General features: G+C 38.1%; 2 protein-coding genes across 3 annotated transcripts; one reads left to right on the forward strand and one right to left on the reverse strand.

The window, feature by feature from the left end:
• The first annotated feature begins 1,375 nt into the window (after nucleotides 1–1,375).
• On the forward strand, nucleotides 1,376–6,312 carry LOC140180925 (uncharacterized). The gene is made up of 3 exons (XM_072222615.1): nucleotides 1,376–1,489; nucleotides 5,190–5,507; nucleotides 5,587–6,312. Exons 2-3 carry the CDS (start codon nucleotides 5,421–5,423, stop codon nucleotides 6,124–6,126), a joined length of 627 nt encoding a protein of 208 aa, XP_072078716.1. The 5' UTR covers nucleotides 1,376–1,489; nucleotides 5,190–5,420; the 3' UTR covers nucleotides 6,127–6,312.
• A 661-nt stretch (nucleotides 6,313–6,973) lies between these two features.
• LOC112765749 (probable glycosyltransferase At5g20260) lies at nucleotides 6,974–8,693 on the reverse strand. 2 transcript variants are annotated; one of them, XR_003183898.3, is made up of 4 exons: nucleotides 8,354–8,693; nucleotides 7,990–8,225; nucleotides 7,663–7,753; nucleotides 6,974–7,559 (listed from the first exon to the last, which is right to left on the reverse strand). XR_003183898.3 is itself a non-coding variant. In XM_025811606.3 (4 exons), exons 1-4 carry the CDS (start codon nucleotides 8,591–8,593, stop codon nucleotides 7,498–7,500), a joined length of 633 nt encoding a protein of 210 aa, XP_025667391.1. In that variant the 5' UTR covers nucleotides 8,594–8,693; the 3' UTR covers nucleotides 6,974–7,497. The 2 variants fall into 2 exon arrangements, 1 of the variants encoding a protein (XP_025667391.1); XM_025811606.3 differs by having other exon boundaries at nucleotides 8,350–8,693.
• Between the last annotated feature and the right edge of the window lie 9,761 nt (nucleotides 8,694–18,454).

The following is an 18,454-nucleotide window of genomic DNA, read 5'->3' on the forward strand; positions in this document are numbered from 1 at the left end:
GACCTTTATGATAATCGAGGGGTGTGGATTCCAATCTTCTTCCAAGGCGATTTCTAGGCTGGTATAAGGAGTACTCAAAGGAGTGAAAGTATGCACGCATTTTATGGTGGGTTTTTACATGGCAAGAGTAGCTTGATTCAGTTTGTCCATAAGTATGATAATGTTCTTGGAAACAAAGAGCAAAAAAAATTGGAAGACGACGTTGCAGACTCTAAAAGGGTTATTCTTTGTGTATCTAACTCTACCATTGAGCAATAATTTCAACAAGAGTACACCTGCAAAATGATTAGACTCACCAAGTGGAATTTATAAAGAAGGGTGATTGCAGGTTCCGTGTTGTGTTACAAGAGGGTGATGCATTTTGTTTGAAAATGGATGAGCAGAAACTAATTTCTAATGAGGTTGTGTGCAGTACTTACGGAGTTGTGTTTGATTCTCTGACTCATAATATTCGGTATGAATGCAGCAAAAAAGAAGAAAAATGCATCCTTGCCAGGTAGATGACTTACAACGACCTTCAGGTTTGGACTAATCAATCAAGAAAGCCATGGAAAAAAAAGAAGAAAAATGGATCTGTGGTTTGTGTCTACCTTAGTTATTTCAAATGATTCTGTTTTCTACAGTTTTTGAATCTTACTTGATGTAACTTGTGGATGTTCTTTCAATTTTCCATATTTTTTTTCAGGACGCAGTTGACATGGAAGAAAATAACATTCCACAAGCTATTGTAAATGAATGCTTAAGTGGACCTATTGCACTAAATGACCCTAACAATATGGTGGATTCATGTCTTTATTAAAACTCTTTTGGAAATTCTTAGTATATTGTAAGTAGGGGTTGTGCATGTTGTTCTTTGATTTTTTTTTTTCATGTTTAGTTGCATATGATGTATTTAAAATAACAAGTACAGAACATTCGTAATATATGTAGCACTTTTTTGTCATTTCTTTTTGTTTTTTTAATTCCCAACAACAAACATTCAACTTAATGGAAGAAACATTTAAAACCATGAGATGGGCTGAGTTATCGGAGTTGTATGTTATAGTTTGTCTTCAAAATAACACTTGAAATACTTAACATAAGAAATCTAGGTAACCATCACTTTCTTTAGGTAGCATTTGTTTTGAAGTACTGGGACGGTGACTGAGAGACTAGGACTCAGTATCCTGTTTGTTAGCCCAGAGACTGATACTAAAAGTTCAGTCTCTGTCTCTAAAATTTCAGTATTTCAGTACCTCCAAAAAGTAAGGACACTTGAGACTGAGACAAAGACTGAAATTTAACTAATAATTTTTTTTCCAAAAACACCCTCAATCCAATTTTATAATTCCAAATTCACCATCTTCACAAATCTAATTAGGTATCCTTCTCATGTGTTCGTATTATTAAATGCTGGACCACCATCGAAGAGACATTTGTAAAGCCTCTGCCATATCGTTGCCTTCAGGACTACCATTTCCTACTCCTCATCGTAGCCACTGTGATCATGGTTAGTCGCCATCGCATCTTCATCTTCGTAGTCACTGTGTTTGCGTTTGTTCATATTCTCATCTTCTATCCTCTCTTTGCTTGTCTTCTCTTCTTTGTTCGTATTTTTGTCGTGAATGGCTTCTTTTCTCTTGGGTTTTATGGGAGCACTTTCTTCTTATACTCTCTATGTATGAAGCTTGTCTTTTCTGGGTTTTTCTTTTTGTTGCAAAATTCTTTTTACATGAGGTTGCAGACCGTACATAATTTGTTGCAGAATTTATTGTTGCTTTTGTTTTTGAAGAATTTGTTTTACATGAAGCTTATCTTTTCTGGGTTCAATTTTTTGTGATTAATTCTATATTTCAGTGTGATTAATTATTTGTATGAAGGTTGTCTTCTCTGTATTCAATTTTTTGGGATTAATTTTATTCATTGTGAATTTGTTATATCTTCAATTTGTTACCGATTTGTTACTAAAGAGTGAGATGCAGTGATGAATTTATTAGTAAAATCAGAGTACTCATGAAGAAGAAGTTACCTTGATGAATTTCTATCTATTATAATTATGCCTGAATCTTCCTTTAATTTTACATGAATCTTTCTTCAGCTTGTTTTTGTTTTGAATAATTTGTTTTACATGAAGCTTGTCTTCTCTGGGTTCAATTTTTCTGTGATTAATTATATATATGAATGTGATTAATTATTTATATGAAGTTTGTTTTCTCTGTATTAAATTTGTTGAGATTAATTCTAGTGTTTCCAAATTTATTATATCTTTAATTTGTTAGTGATTTGTTAGTTGTTGCTAAAGAGTGAGATGCATTGATGAATTTGTTATTAAAATGAGAGTACTCATGAAGAATAAATTATCTTGATGAATTTCTGCCCTATTAAAACTTGGTCAGTTTGGTGCATCTAGCTTGTTTGCAATAGTTTTAATTGAACTTTTTATTATATATGCATGAATCTTCCTTTAATTTTACATGAATCTTCCTTTAGCTTGTTGTTTTTGTTTTGAAGAATTTGTTTTACATGAAGCTTGTCTTCTCTGAATTCAATTTTTTTGTGATTAATTATTTGTATGAAACTTGTCTTCTCTGTATTCAATTTTTTGAGATTAATTCTAGACTTTCTAAATTTATTATATCTTCAATTTGTTACTGATTTGTTAGTTGTTACTAAAGAGGGAGATGCATTGATAAATTTGTTATTAAAATGAGAGTACTCATGTAGAAGAAGTTATCTTGATGAATTTCTGTCCTATTAAAACTTGGCCAGTTTGGTGCATCTAGCTTATTGGCAATAGTTTTAATTGAACCTTTTATTATATATGCCTGAATCTTCTTCTAATTTTACATGAATCTTTCTTTAGCTTCTTGATTTTTTTTTGAAGAATTTGTTTTACATGAAGCTTGTCTTCTCTGAGTTCAATTTTTTTGTGATTAATTTTATATATGAACGTGATTAATTATTTGTATGAAACTTGTCTTCTCTATATTCAATTTTTTTGAGATTAATTATAGTCTTTCTAAATTTATTATATCTTTAATTTGTTACTAATTTGTTAGTTGTTACTAAAGAGGGAGATGCATTGATCAATTTGTTATTAAAATGAGAGTACTCATGAAGAAGAAGTTATCTTGATGAATTTCTGTCCTATTAAAACTTGGTCAGTTTAGTGCATTTATCTTATTGGCAATAGTTTTACTTGAACCTTTTATTATATATGCTTGAATCTTCTTCTAATTTTACATGAATCTTTCTTTAGCTTCTTATTTTTTTTGAATAATTTGTTTTGCATGAAGCTTGTCATCTTTGGGTTCAATTTTCTTGATTAATTTTATATATGAACATGATTAATTATTTGTATGAAGTTTGTCTTCTCTGTATTTAATTTTTGGAGAGTAATTATATTCTTTCTAAATTTGTTATATCTTTAATTTGTTACTGATTTGTTAGTTGTTACTAAAGAGTGAGACGTATTGATGAATTTGTTATTTGAATGAGTATCTCTAATTTCATTTTTTATTAGATAAAGTTGAATATTTATGCCTTTTTTGAATGAAATGACTTTGCTAGGAGGGAATGGAGTGATCGAAAATTTTTAAGCGATGCGTATCTTTTTATGAAGACATGAGAGGGGAGCATGATAATTTGATGATGTTCTTTGTTCTTACATTGTTTGTGTACTTTAAGGATAGTAGTAGTGGGCAAGTGTCGTTAGGCGGAAGAATGAATAATAAAATTAGACGTGATGCTTTAGAGCGTATTATTGGCAAGGGTGATAGAAATTATATTTGGGAGTTGAGAATGAACACAAATGCCTTTGCTAATTTGTGTGAGTTGCTCCAAGTTCAAGGATGACTTCGAGAGGATGGTCAAGTAAGCTTGTCGAAGCAAGTTGCAACTTTTTTAATTATCTTAGCGCATCACAAAAAAAAATCGTAGTCTACAAGTTAGATTTTGTAGGTTCGGAGAAACAGTTAGTAAGTATTTCAATAATTTTTTAAAGGCTGTTATACGTATCCAAAGCATTTTGTTCGCCAAGGCTTCTCCGGTTGAAGAGGATTGTGTAGACCCCACCCGGAGGAGGTTTAAGGTATAACTACTAGATTATGTATATAATTTCTTGTTCGGCTGGAAGGATTGTGTATCTAAGTATCATAATTTTCTATGGATTATAGGGTTGCTTGGGAGCATTAGATGACACTTATATAGAGACGACAGTCCCTGAGTCTGAAAAGTCAAGATATCGAATAAGAAAGGGTAAAATCTGTACCAACGTCTTAGGAGTGTGTAACCGGGAAATGAGCTTTGTTTATGTACTTAGTGGATGAGAGGGATCGGAATATGATTCAAGAATACTTCGAGATGCAGTTACTCGTCGTAACAGTCTCAGGATACCACACAGTAATTAAGCCACTATTAGATTTAGACATATAGCTTTTGTTTACGGTAGTTAAGCTTACGATGTTTGTATTAATTGTTTATAGGTAATTACTATTTAGTTGATGCTGGTTACACTAATGGTCCTGGGTTTCTAGCACCGTATAGAGGCACTCGCTATCATGTTAGAGAGTGGGCCCAAGGAGCACGTGCACCTCGCAATTATAGGAGTATTTTAATAGGAAACATTCTTCTGCTAGGAATATTATTGAGCGATGCTTTGGGTTGCTCAAGAAGAGATGGTCAATCTTAAGAAATCCTAGCTTTTACCCTCTAAAGACATAAAGTCAGATTATAATTGCTTGTTGTTTGTTGCAAAATTTTATTCGGAAGAATATGGATACGGATTCGGAAGAACAAACTAGACTATTAGATGAATTTTTACCTGATGGAGAGGATACGCCGAATGGTATGATTAATGTTGTTGAAAATACGAATGAATGGACACAATGGCGTGACAACATGGCAATTGAGATGTATGAAGAGTGGCAAGCGAGTTGCATGGAATAGGAGTAGCTTCTAGGCCTAGTTTGCATTCCCGTTGTTTATGTTTGCATCGAATTTATGTTTTAATAGCTTAATTTGTGTTTGAAAGACTTGTTGTGATAGTAGTGTAAGACTTATTAATGGAATTTTAAGAGTTGTTGTGAATCGATACATGGATACTGTAATTGACATTTATTCTGTATTTATAAGAATTTTTGTTGATGGTTATTGTTGACTGTTGTGATAGTATTGGATTGTACAATATCTTCATGTTTACTTTTTCTTAGGTGATGATGGACAAACGCATATGGCGTGATGAAGAAACTGAAGCATTTGTTGGCTTCATGGAGGAGTTTGTTGTTGATGGTCAGAAGGCTGATTATCGTCAACTCAAACCCGAAACTTTTGAAAAACTAGCTTTGAAGATGCTGGAGGCCTTCCCAAATTATACCCTAACCACCAAACATTGCAAGAATAAGCATAAGCGGCTAAAGGAGAAGTATTAGTATGCTTCCGAGATGCTTGCATGCAGTGGATTTGGCTGGAATTCCAAAAAACAATGTGTCGTGGTTGACAGCAAAGATGTCCTTGATGCATGGATGAAGGTCCTGTTTCAATTTAACTCAAGTTGAATGATTTGTCACTGTAGACTGTATATTCAGGACAACCTTTTTTTTGTTGCAGGCACACCCGACCAAATTCTATACTCCTGGGAAGCCATTCCCTTTGTTTCATCAGTTGGAAGGTATATTCGGAAAGGACAGAGCCACGGGGGCAGGTGCAGTCAGTGGTTTTGACGCAGAGGAACAAGTCGATGAAGAAATTGAAGACCAGACTCAAGGATTTTACGACTCTGACATGTCTGCAAATCCAACAATTGACAGAGGGCAAGGACAAGCGTCACACTCTAATGTTGGTGCAGGTCCAGGTAACACAAGGCATTCTAGTAGGAAGAGGAGGCAAACTGATCTCCTAGAGAGGATGGCTGAGCATATCCAGCAATCCAGTGTTACCCAATCACAGAATGCCCAATTAATTGCTGATGCTCTCGTCGGTGTGAATGGGAAGTTTAAGATCGGTGAGAAGCTTGAACAGCTTGGGTTCAGAGAGGATGAGGTGGTGCAGGTCGTATTGAAGTTTTCTGAAAATCCGCATCTATGTGCTCACTTCTGGGGTTTGATAGATTCTCAGAAGAGTGCTCTTGTGCGATCCATTATCTTTTAGGATGAGTACTTATTGTCTGAAGTTGTGATTTCTATAGGAAACTTGTTACGTGGTTTAGTATAATATTTTAGAACTTAGTTAGCATGATTTAGGATTAACAATGTTTTGGTATTAATTAGATAGTCAAAACGGTATTACTTGTCTTTTGAATTGGCAATAAGAATCTATGATGATGACGTACTTTATTTCTCAAAGTCATGCTCCCTGATTCTGTTTCTTAGCAACAAGAATTTACAATTATATCTCAAGTGTTACTCCATCGATTTTATTTGTTAGAAATACAATTTAATGTATCTTGGATGATAAATATATACCAGCAGCATTGTCCTGGATGATAAATATATATTAACTATACAATTTATCCATTCTTAATGAACATATATATTCAGCAACATTGTCATTCACATGATGATGTGTGGATTTTAGATTTACTTTAATTATACAGTTTCAAATTGATAATTTTTTTCAATTTGGGAACTCGATCAATCCACAATATAATTGCCTCTGGGAAATGGAATGACAATAGACTTCTGCTTATTAAAAGGATTAGTATTTTTTGCCTCTTCATTTGACTCAATTCATTGTACAAAATGATTTTTCTTTTTTAAATATATTGAAAGCATGTTTGGTGTTAAATATTCTTTTAGTAATTTCTTGTGCAACCTTTTCTAAAAGTAACTTATAAATGGGAACCGAAGGAAGAATGCTTGATGGTTTTCCAAGATATTTATTCATGTTAAAGAGATTTTTAAAGCATGTGGGTATGTATTTCTAAAGTCTGAAGGCATCTCATATGGTAAAATTGATGAAAGACAATGTCACAGTTCTTTCATTTAGCATAAGCAAATAAGCAAACGGTACGTTATTTTCATTGCCAATAAGTTCCAAAATGCCAGAGATTTCAGATGTAATTGAATGAACACCTAGCACTTTGTAGTACTTGTAAATAAGGTTTTCGACATGTCCACAATAATGTCACATCCAGCCAAACTTGTAAAATAAAACTATACTATCTTACAACTTGCATTGCTAGAGTAGCATAGCAGAAACTCTAACAAATAATTATAATTACTTTAAAAACATGATGCTAACAATAATGTAATTTTACATTTTTACTATTGAGCGTCGATGAGATCAAGGCTTTGTAGCTTTATATGCAACTCTCCACTTTCAAGTGCCCATAGTTTACTAAATAGTAAATACTATCATCTTTCAGCATCTCCCTTCATTCCATTATATTATTCTTTTGTTCACAAGTTCATCAATGCCTCCTTCAAGATCAGATCAACCTTCAGTTTGAGAAATATGTATGCTGGAAGTTTTGCAGCTTCGGTTTCTGGGGCTGGCTATATTGGTTTAAAGGCCAACTCTTCAAATCTTTATACTACTACGTGCAAGAAAAAGAACATAGTCTCCAATGGTTCCAAAACTCACTGCATGAAGGTGAGAAGAATTCATATATATATAATTCGCTCCTTCTTGTTTTTAAATTAAGAACAAACATGGAATCCAATCAACAATAAACATATACATTACCTTTGGGAAGTTTTTGAAATAATGATACAAATATAACACTTGCAAGTAATAACTGTAGCACATCAAAGAGGGAGGCTTCTTCTTCATTCACCTGACAAAATCTCATATAGAGCCACGGAATTTATAAAATTGAACGGTAATGAAAGGAAAAGGTTGGACAATCCTAACTAATTATCTCGGTCAAAATTTTGAATTGACAAATGCTTGTTGCTTAAAACATTTTCTAAAAGGAGGTCAGTTAAAAGAATGAGCTTATCGACATTAACTTGTTGAAAAACATTACATAAATACTAATCAAAGAAATGACAGTCTGAAAGAGAAGCTCACCCAGTCATGACAAGCAACAAGAAAATGGTCTGCTCCCCTAGTTCTATTCCAGAATCGATATCTTCTTGCGATTAAATGCACATACCTCTCTAGGTATTGCTCCATCTGCTTACCATTAAGCTTTTGTTCAGCAAGAGTAATTCTTAGCTTTTGTGAACTGAATGGCAGGTAAAACAAATGAGCTCTGCGAGGATCCTTCACTATGAACCGTTTATTTCCCTCCAGGGCATATATCCCTTTCCAAACACCAACGTAAGCTTTAAAATCAGTTTCAAACCTAGATAATCTTAAGAAAAATTATCAACTTTGATCTTCAGAAAAATTAACTAGCAAACAAGGAAAAATAATAAGATTTTGTACCTACATGAGTATAACGGCGACAATCGAGAGAGAAGGAGAGGAGAGAAGAGACACAGCTCCGAGGAAAGCGTAGAGCAGAACGGCGGCAACGCTGGCGAGGCAGACGTAGAGGTAGAGGCGGGGAACGACACAACAACCTGAGCCTCACCAGTAACTGACGGCGCAATTGACAAGCATCAGAGAAGCTGTGGCGTACCTTACCCGACGGGATCGTTGGCGCTGCTTCCGGCGGCGAGATTGACATGTGATTCCTTCACTTCTCGGTTGGAGCTCAGGAGAAAGGGGATGGAAATTGAAACGGGATTTAGGTTAGGGTTTCATTTTACAATTAGGGGTGTTTTTGTAATTTGGAACACTTTAGTCTCAATTTCTATATCAAACCAAACAGAATACTGAGACATAACTCAGTCCTGTATATTTTTTTACCAAACATAATACTGAGACTTATTTAAATTATTTTAGCCTCTGTCTCTGAGTCTCTGTCTCTCAGTCTCAATCTTTCTATCTCTGTCTCTCAACCAAACGCTACCTTAGTTAACATTTTAAGAAACTAACTAACTTTATAACAAAATGTTGAATGAGAAAAAATATCCAAAATCATTTAAAAAATATCAAAAACTTAACAGAGGTATTGTTTCCTTTCATTTATTTTTTATTGTATATTCCCAAAAAAAATATGAAACCTTTAAATGTCAACATTCAAAATCTAGGTATAAAAAAACATCCGAAGTGATGTGTTCTTTTTTAACCATAATTAAGGGGAATTTTTTCTATTATAAAATCAAAATATTTTTTATTTCCAAATAAAAATTAAACATGTTGAGTTAGAAAAATAATTAACACTTTGATGATGACAAACATGATTAAGTTGGGTTATTAACCCAAATGGTTTTTGATGAATTGGTTCAAGTGTGCAGGCCCATTTGGTTTTTGTTGCAGTCCAAACCAATAAAGCAAAGTGATCCAAGTGAAATCAAAACTAAGTCCAATATCAATCAAGCAAAAGAAAAGCTACCCGAAGCTAAACTTCACAAGTTTAGTTTAGGCAAACACCATAGAGAGATAGCTTCACCTTTGAACTTAAACACTAAAAAAGAAGGAAAGAGAAAGTAAAACAAGAAAGCAATGTCCAATCAAGCAAATCAAAAGCATGTTAAACTAATTCAGAGGTTAAAGGTAATTTGTTTCCGTTTGCATACAAGTTAATTTCTTCACTTCTTCTCCAACTTTCTGCACCACCATTTTGGGTAACAACAAAAAATAAGTGGTGGCTGAGTTTTCTCTACTATAAATCAATGGTTTACATTGTTACTTGGAGCCAAGCACAATTTCAAAGGTTTGTGTTTGGGTTTATCACTTAGAAACAAATTTATGCTACTCTGTCCTCCTCGGTCAAGTAAATAACTAGAGTCAAAATCCCTAATTTTTGGGGTTGATTGAAGAAAGAGAAGAAAAAGATGACATGTGATTCAAAAACCAAGAAGTTGACCTTTGAAGGAACCTTAGCCTTAGTTCATAATAAGGTACAAAAGGGAAAAATGATTCTAATTAGAGAATTAAGGAGAGAGAACCAGAATATGAGTTTGTTTTGAAAGCTTCACTGAGAGAGTTCAACATTTTGGATAGTATTTCTACATCAAAGAAACATTCTGCCAAGATGAAGAGCTTCTTTAGAAAGAGTTGAATCTAGTTTAACTTATAGCACAAAAGCTGTGAATCATCATCTCCTTCATTGTTTACTGTTTGTATTTCTGTTTCAATGTATATCTTTCTTTGTATTCTGTTTGAGATAAAAGGAAAGAAAGAGAGGCATTGAGAAAAAACCATATAGTAAAAAAGGCTGAGAGAAACACTTGAGAGAAAAGGCAAGAGTGATTTCAGATTTCTTTTGGTTGTTTTTCTGTTTTGTATCAAGTTCCTGTGAGGTACCCCTTGCTAAGTTGGGTAATCACTTAGTGTGTCCAGTTTAGATAGTTGCATTACCAAATCAAGTTTACGTTGAAGCTTGATGAGTCTCAGATAAGATTATGTTGAGTCCTAGAGAATTGGTTTATATAATACTTAAATGATAGTGAAAATTCCACCAACGTTGTGGTGGAGACTGGATGTAGGTTGCATTGCATAAGAAAACTGAACTAGGATATATGACTGTGTCACATTCTTCTTCCCTGCTCTATTTTGTTTTTCTGGTTTTATGAGACAAAACAAAATTGTCTCCTGCATTATCCGCTGCGCAGACTGTAACACCCTACCATACAGAGACTTATGCTTAAGTCATAATTCAGAGATGGCAAGGTATTACGACCTCTAAAACAAAAATTTAGTACGTATAGTAGTATGAATGATTGATTATAACTAGGAGCCTTGTAGAAAAAAGGGATAAACAAAAACCGCAACTCGAAAGCGCAACACTCCGATCACTAACACAACGAGCAAAGGATAAGCTAACGCAAGATCATATATATAAAGAGTATCAAAAACAGGAATATCAAGACTCAAAATCCGGCTGCGAAGGTAACCGGTTCGAGCATAGCAATATATACATATAATAAAATAAGGAAAACCCCAAGGAAAACCCAAAGGGACATAAATACCGAAAACCTAATCTCCAAAATCCCCTCTAGAAGGAGTCATCACAGTTTGTATTATTTAATGGAGATAAAAGTATCTAAACAAGATATATAAATCAAGATAGAGTCCCGAGAACAAGAATCTTCGCTAATCCCGAAGTCCCCAGCATGCCTCAACGAGAAGCCTCGCGTCCTGCATCTGAAAACCACAAAATCCGCATGGGTGAGAACCAGAGGTCCCCAGTACGGTAACAGCTTCCACATATATAATACATAATAATAGAGGAAAGCCGAAGGCAATCCTAGAACTTCCTCCAGGAAATATCAAAGCTTATAAACAAGCTAAACCGTAAGCGGCAACTAACTAAAGATCCTTCAGTCTAACTAATACTTCCCTTTCTACTTCCTTCAGACCTCCCAACAACCAGCAGGAGTATAATATAGCAAACACAGTTATATCAGACAAGAGATTTACAAATAGGAACAAATAAGGCATTTAGGCAATTAGCAAGTAATATGCAGTCAAATAGGCAATCTCAAACAATTCATGTAGTATGCTTATGATGCATGCCTGTCCCTAGTGGCTGATGATATCATCTGTCGGTTATAGAGCCAACCCGACAAGTCCTGGTAGCTAGCCATTGGACTGTCCCTCTGTCGTGCATCCCCAACTCGAGTTATACTCATCATAAACTTGATCATAATCATGATCCATATCCATCACCCTCACTGGTGAATATTTATCCATCACCATCACTGGTGAATATTTATGGGGGCGAGCTCATCCGGGCCTTTCACAGTGCCCGGCCACACTTACGACATAGGGTCAAAAGAGCTTCGAGTCTCAACCTGGAGCACATGGTGGCTAGCCATTGCTACTACCCAGGGAAACCCTCATCTCCAATGGTGGAAGTGCAAACCTTCACAATTCAATCAACATCATATATGCATTTATACTTGGCCATAAACATGGCTCCGCCGTAACACGGCAATAATCTAGCCATCCGGCTCACGGTTAAATCCATAACCAGCCAATTCATTAACAATTACGGCCCTTCGGCCCATGGCACAACAAGCACTTCCACCGCCATTATCCGCATCTCACATAATCATCTTTGATCCTCAATGATCATTCATTTTTCCCTTGCTTCACTCGCAAGTTACCACATTCACTAGCCCTTTTTCTCATGCTAGGCATATCATAATGATTTAAGACATAAGTGGTGAGATCGGAGGCTTAGAAGTATGAAATTTGGCTTTTAAAACTCAAAAATCAACTTTGGGATGAAAACAGGTCCACGCGTACGCGCACTCCACGCGCACGCGTGGATGGCGCTTTCTCGAAGAACGGCGCGTACGCACCAAGTGCGCCTACGCGCGAGGGGTCATTCTGCTAAAAATTTTCTAAGTTAAAAGCTGCAGAATTTACAGATTCAAACCCCAATCTTCCGACGGACATAACTTCCTCATTTTAAATCGTTTTTCACTCGTTCTTCGAACGGCATGGACATCCCGGATCCAATTTCATTTCTAAACAGATTTGGCACAAATCAAAGATCCGTAGTCCAAGTTATGTCCCGTCAAAGTATGCCCAAAAACCATGTTTTTATACAAAACCACAAGGTGCCATTTTCAAAACAAGCCACTTTCAACTCTTTTCAAAATCAATCAAACATGCCAATTTCAATCCTTCTCTTTGAAATCATTCAAAATGTACCAAAATCAACAACAAGCCATCCTCAACTCACACATTGACACTTTACCAAGGTTTCCAAAACCACATCCAACCATTTTAACACTTCTCAATCAAATGGCTAAAGGACAAACACAATATCATGTCATACATCCTTCCTCATCCCAATTTCCAATAATACCATTTCCAATTAACCATCATTATACATAATCAACATCATACTCACCATCAACATGGTACCACCCATCAATTCAACCTCAATCATCCATCAAGCATATATCACAACATGCATTTCTCATATTTCACACAATCAAGGCATCAATATTCATAATCACATATATGAACACATCATATATTTCAACCATTCAACAACACCAACAATTCAATGCCTATCTTAGGGCCTCTAGCCTAAGTATTTCCTACCACATTACATATTAGATACGGGAAACTAAAACCATACCTTAGCCGATTCCCCAAGCTCAACCGGAGCACTTCCAAACCACTTGTCCACAAGCTCTCAAGGTATCAACACCTCCAAGAACAGATTTTATCACACAAAACCCTCTTCCAAGCTTTCCAAAATCACCGATCAAGCTCCAATATTCACATATACACAACCTAAGCCGCAATCATCATACCCATACACCATCTCAATACCCAAACATCATAGAACAACAAATTATACTAGGGTTGAGAATCTTACCACACCCAAGGTCCAAGGAGACAAGATTAACCTTCTCCTTCAAGAGAGTTGGGTCCTATAACATCAAAGAACCCAAAATCTCAACATTTTTGCTCATGAAACTCGAAATCAAGGGCTGGAATTTCGAACAGTAAAACGTGGCTTACCTCAAGATTGATTGTATGGGTTTTGTAGAGCTCTCCGCGGTGAACGCGTGGCCGTAAACGGAGCGGCAATCGGAGCTCTAGATCAAAAGTTATGGTGGTTTGAAGATCAAGTGAGAGAAGGAAGTTGAGAGAGTGTTCTTCCCCCTTCCATCTCAATTTTCAGCGTGTTTTGGTGTTGTGTGAGGAGAGAGAGTGCTGAAAACTAGGGTTTTGGTTTAGTTATGTTGGGCCAAGGGCCCACTTTGGGTCCGGTTGGTCCGGTTTGGCCCGTTCGGTCCAATCTTGGTCCGATTTCTATAAAATTGGTACCGAAATTCTCGTCTCAATTTCCTCTATCACATTTAGCCATAAAAATAATATTTTTGGCTTTCTAGAATAAATTCTCATTTATGGGTTAATTAGCCATTAATTAACCGGGTCTTACATTCTACCCACCTAATTGGAAATTTTGCCCACAAAATTCAAATTCAATTACCTGAGAATAAGTGCGGGTAATCCGTTCGTATCTCCGACTCAAGTTCCCAAGTGTGTTCTTCAACACCGCCTCGACTCCAAGCCACTTTGACTAATGAAACCTCTTTTCCACGCAATCGTTTGATACTAGTATCGTCAATTCTAACTGGAGCCACTGGAAGCGTCAAATCTTCTCTTAACTGAACTGATTCAGTTTCTAACACATGGCTAGCATCAGGAGTGTACTTCCGAAGCTGTGACACGTGAAACACATCGTGCAGGTTCGAAAGATGAGGTGGTAGAGCCACCCGATACGCCACCGGCCCAATCCTCTCCAGGATCTGAAATGGACCAATGTATCGAGGATTCAACTTCTTTGCTTTAATCGCTCTACCTACTCCTGTGGTCGGAGTAACCTTCAGGAAAACATGATCTCCTTCCTCAAATTCCAAGGGCTTCCGCCTCTGATCGGCGTAACTCTTTTGGCGACTCTGCGCCGTAAGCATCCTGTCTCGGATTTTCTTGACTTGTTCAGTGGTTTCAGCTATCATTTCTGGCCCCAACAAGCCTTTCTCTCCAGCTTCATACCAACATAGTGGAGATTGACATTTCCTCCCATACAATGCCTCATACGGAGCCATTCCGATGCTCGCATGGTAACTATTATTGTATGCAAACTCCACTAACGGCATATACCGATCCCAACTCGTCGGTTGGTCCAAAACACAAGCTCTCAACATATCCTCTAGTGTTTGGATCGTCCTCTCAGATTGACCATCTGTTTGAGGATGGTAAGCTGTACTCAAGCTTAATCGGGTTCCAAAAGCTTTCTGAAATGCACCCCAGAACCTCGAAGTGAAACGAGGATCTTTATCAGAGATTATAGTAGCAGGTACACCATGGAGTCTCACAATCTCCTTTATGTATAACCGAGCTAGCTCCTCAAGGGTGTAAGCCATCCGAATGGGCAAAAAGTGAGCTGACTTCGTCAGTCGGTCCACAATCACCCAGATAGCATCAAAACCAGTCCTAGTCCTTGGCAATCCCGACACAAAGTCCATTGCAATACTTTCCCACTTCCATTGCGGAACCTCTAAAGGTTGCAACATCCCGGAAGGTCTTTGATGTTCAATCTTTACCTTTTGACAAGTTAAGCACTTTGAAACATATTCCGCCACATCATTCTTCATACCCGGCCACCAAAACATCACCTTTAAATCATGGTACATCTTAGTACTTCCCGGGTGAATGGAGAATCCACTTTTGTGTGCCTCCCTTAAGATATCTTGTCTCAAAGTACCAACATCCGGCACAATGATCCTACCCTTGAATCTCCATAACCCATCTTTTTCTTCCGACACTCTCCACTGTTTTCCTTGCTCGATAGCCGGTAACACCTTCCATAATGCTTCATCATTTTCATGAGCCTTTAGGAGTTCGGACTTAAAGTCACTTGAGATTTCTAATCGGCTCAAACACAAGTTTCCAGATACTTCTCGAGCACCAATTTTTAGACTCTCGAATCCCTTGAGCAACTTCTCCTCTTGAAGCATCATCCAAGACGCATATAACGACTTCCGACTTAACGCATCCGCCACTATATTCGCTTTTCCCGGATGGTAATTCAACTCAAAGTCGTAGTCCTTCAATAATTCCATCCACCTCCTTTGCCTCATATTAAGCTCTTTCTGATCAAAGAGGTATTTCAAACTCTTGTGATCGGAAAAGACTTGGAACTTAACCCCATAGAGATAATGCCTCCACACCTTCAAGGCAAATACGACCGCAGCGAGTTCCAGATCGTGCGTAGGGTAACTAACTTCATGAGGTCTCAACTGTCGTGAGGCATACGCCACCACATTATGATGCTGCATCAGCACGCACCCTAGACCCTTCAACGATGCATCACAGTACACCTCAAAAGACTCGTTCGGCTCAGGTAACACTAACACAGGTGCAGTGGTCAACTTTTTCTTCAATGCCTGAAAGCTCTCCTCACACTCAGGAGTCCAAACAAACAGAGTGTCTTTGCGAGTTAACTTTGTCAACGGCAAAGCTAATTGCGAAAAGCCTTTGATGAACCTTCGGTAATAGCCAGCTAAACCCAGAAAACTCCTTATCTCAGTTACTGTGGTTGGTTGCTTCCATTCCATCACAGCCTCCACCTTAGTTGGATCTACGGCTATTCCCCTCTTACTCACCACGTGACCCAAAAACTTTACCTCATCCTTCCAAAACTCACACTTAGACAATTTCGCATAGAGTTTCTTCTCCTTTAAAATTTGCAACACGGTCCGCAAGTGTTCCGCATGCTCTTCTTCGGTCTTGGAGTAAATTAGTATGTCGTCAATGAAGACAACAACGAATTTATCCAGAAACGGACGGAACACTCTATTCATGTAATCCATAAACACTGCAGGAGCGTTCGTCAACCCAAAAGACATTACAGTATACTCGAAATGACCATAACGAGTCCTGAAAGCAGTCTTAGGGATATCCTCACCCCTCACCCTTATCTGGTGATAACCGGATCGCAAATCGATCTTGGAGAAAACCCCAGCTCCTTGTAATTGATCCATGAGATCATCAATCCTCGGCAATGGGTATTTATTCTTTATGGTGACCTTGTTCAGCTGCCTGTAATCCACACAGAGCCGCATACTTCCATCTTTCTTCTTTACCAGTAATACTGGAGCACCCCACGGGGAAACACTTGGTCGGATAAAGTTCTTACCCAACAATTCCTCTAACTGAGACTTTAGCTCGGCCATCTCTAACGGTGACATCCTATAAGGAGCACTTGAGATTGGTCCCGCCCCAGGCACCAACTCAATAGCAAACTCGACCTCTCGGTTAGGTGGAAATTCCTCAATATCATCGGGAAACACTTCCGGAAACTCACACACTACCGGAATCTGATCCAACTTTTGATCATCACCCGAAACACCAGCGGTTAACAACAGGATACCCTGACATTCGATTCCAGAACAGTTCACCATCATCGAATTCAAGTAATAATTATTCACCACGACCGGCCCTTCTGTATCTTCCGGCATAAAGTACACCGACTTTGTAGAACAATCAAGCAGGACATGGTTCTCAGATAACCAGTCCAATCCCAAGATAAGATCAAGACCGATCATCGGCAAGCAGATTAAATTATGGACAAAATCACGCTGCTTGAACCTGAACAAAACTTTCGGGCATCCTAGCCTAGTTACCATGGCTTCATGGGTAGCATTATGTACCTTTAGGTCATAACCTAAGGTTACGATCTTCAATCCTAACTCATGGGCTTTCTCAAATGCAATAAATGAATGCGATGCTCCCGAATCAAATAAAGCATTTAAAGTTTGACCAGCCATTTCACAATTACCTCGAATGAGTGTCTCAGATCCTTCTGCACCCACAGCTGAGGTGGTGAACACCCGACCAGTCTGTTGTGCTTTCCTAGCACCTTGCTTTTGCTTCTCTGGACAACTTGCGGCTTTATGCCCCGCCTTTCCACAATTGTAGCACAAACCCCATCCGGCCTTGCATGGTACTCCCGGATGGTGACTCCCACACCTAGTACAAGCTTGATCATTCTGAGGCTGCTTCCCAAACCTTTTCCCTTGGGAGTAGTTGTTGTTGGGCCTCCTAAAAGAACCTCCCCTCTTGAAAGACAGACCTCTAGGTGCAAAGCTCTTCCCTCGGTTCTGTGGAAATGATCCTTTGTGACTTCCTTTCTCAGCGGCTGCCCTCTTCACACACTCTTCAGCAACCCTACACTTGTTCGCCAATTCGGAGAAAGTCCTAATCTCCATTGGCCCCACCGAACCGAAAATATCACTCCGGAGTCCTCCCTCGTACTTAACACACTTCCATTCCTCATATTCCACCGGAGTCCCTTGACACATACGAGAGAATCTGAACAACTCCTCAAACTTGTCAGTATACTCAGATACGGACATAGTACCCTGCTTCAGCTGCAACAATTCAAGCTCCTTGGCCGTCCTAGCAGAAGTCGGAAAGTACTTCTTATAGAACTTCTCTTGGAAGACATCCCAGGTGATATAATCATCACCCTGCTGCAGAAGACGACGGATACCTTGCCACCAATGCGACGCTTCACCTGTGAGCATATAGGTAGCGAACTCGACACGCTGTCCTTCAGGTACCACTTGTGCTTGCAGTGCTCGCTCTATAGCCTGAAACCCTGTATCGGCCTCAGTCGGGCTAGTAGTTCCCTTGAACTTAGGTGGATTAACCTTCAAAAAGTTCGCCAGTGTCATCGGGCCTTGAACTCCACCTCCGTCATTACCATGGTTGTTCATCTGTTGACCAAGAGCCTCAGCAGTGGCTTGCATAGCAGCAGCCATATTCTCCAACGCAGTCATAAAGTTCAACGGGTCATTAGGGTTAGTGTCCGGCGCACGAGCATTAGTACGACCTCTCCCACGGCCTCTACCGCGTCCACGAGGCGCCATCTGGTTCCTATACACACCAAACAATCGATATTAAGTTGATCAGTCTCAATATCGGAAGTTTAGTACTTTAA

This window comes from Arachis hypogaea, chromosome 17 (assembly GCF_003086295.3).
Source record: "Arachis hypogaea cultivar Tifrunner chromosome 17, arahy.Tifrunner.gnm2.J5K5, whole genome shotgun sequence".
NCBI classification, from domain to species: Eukaryota; Viridiplantae; Streptophyta; class Magnoliopsida; order Fabales; family Fabaceae; genus Arachis; species Arachis hypogaea.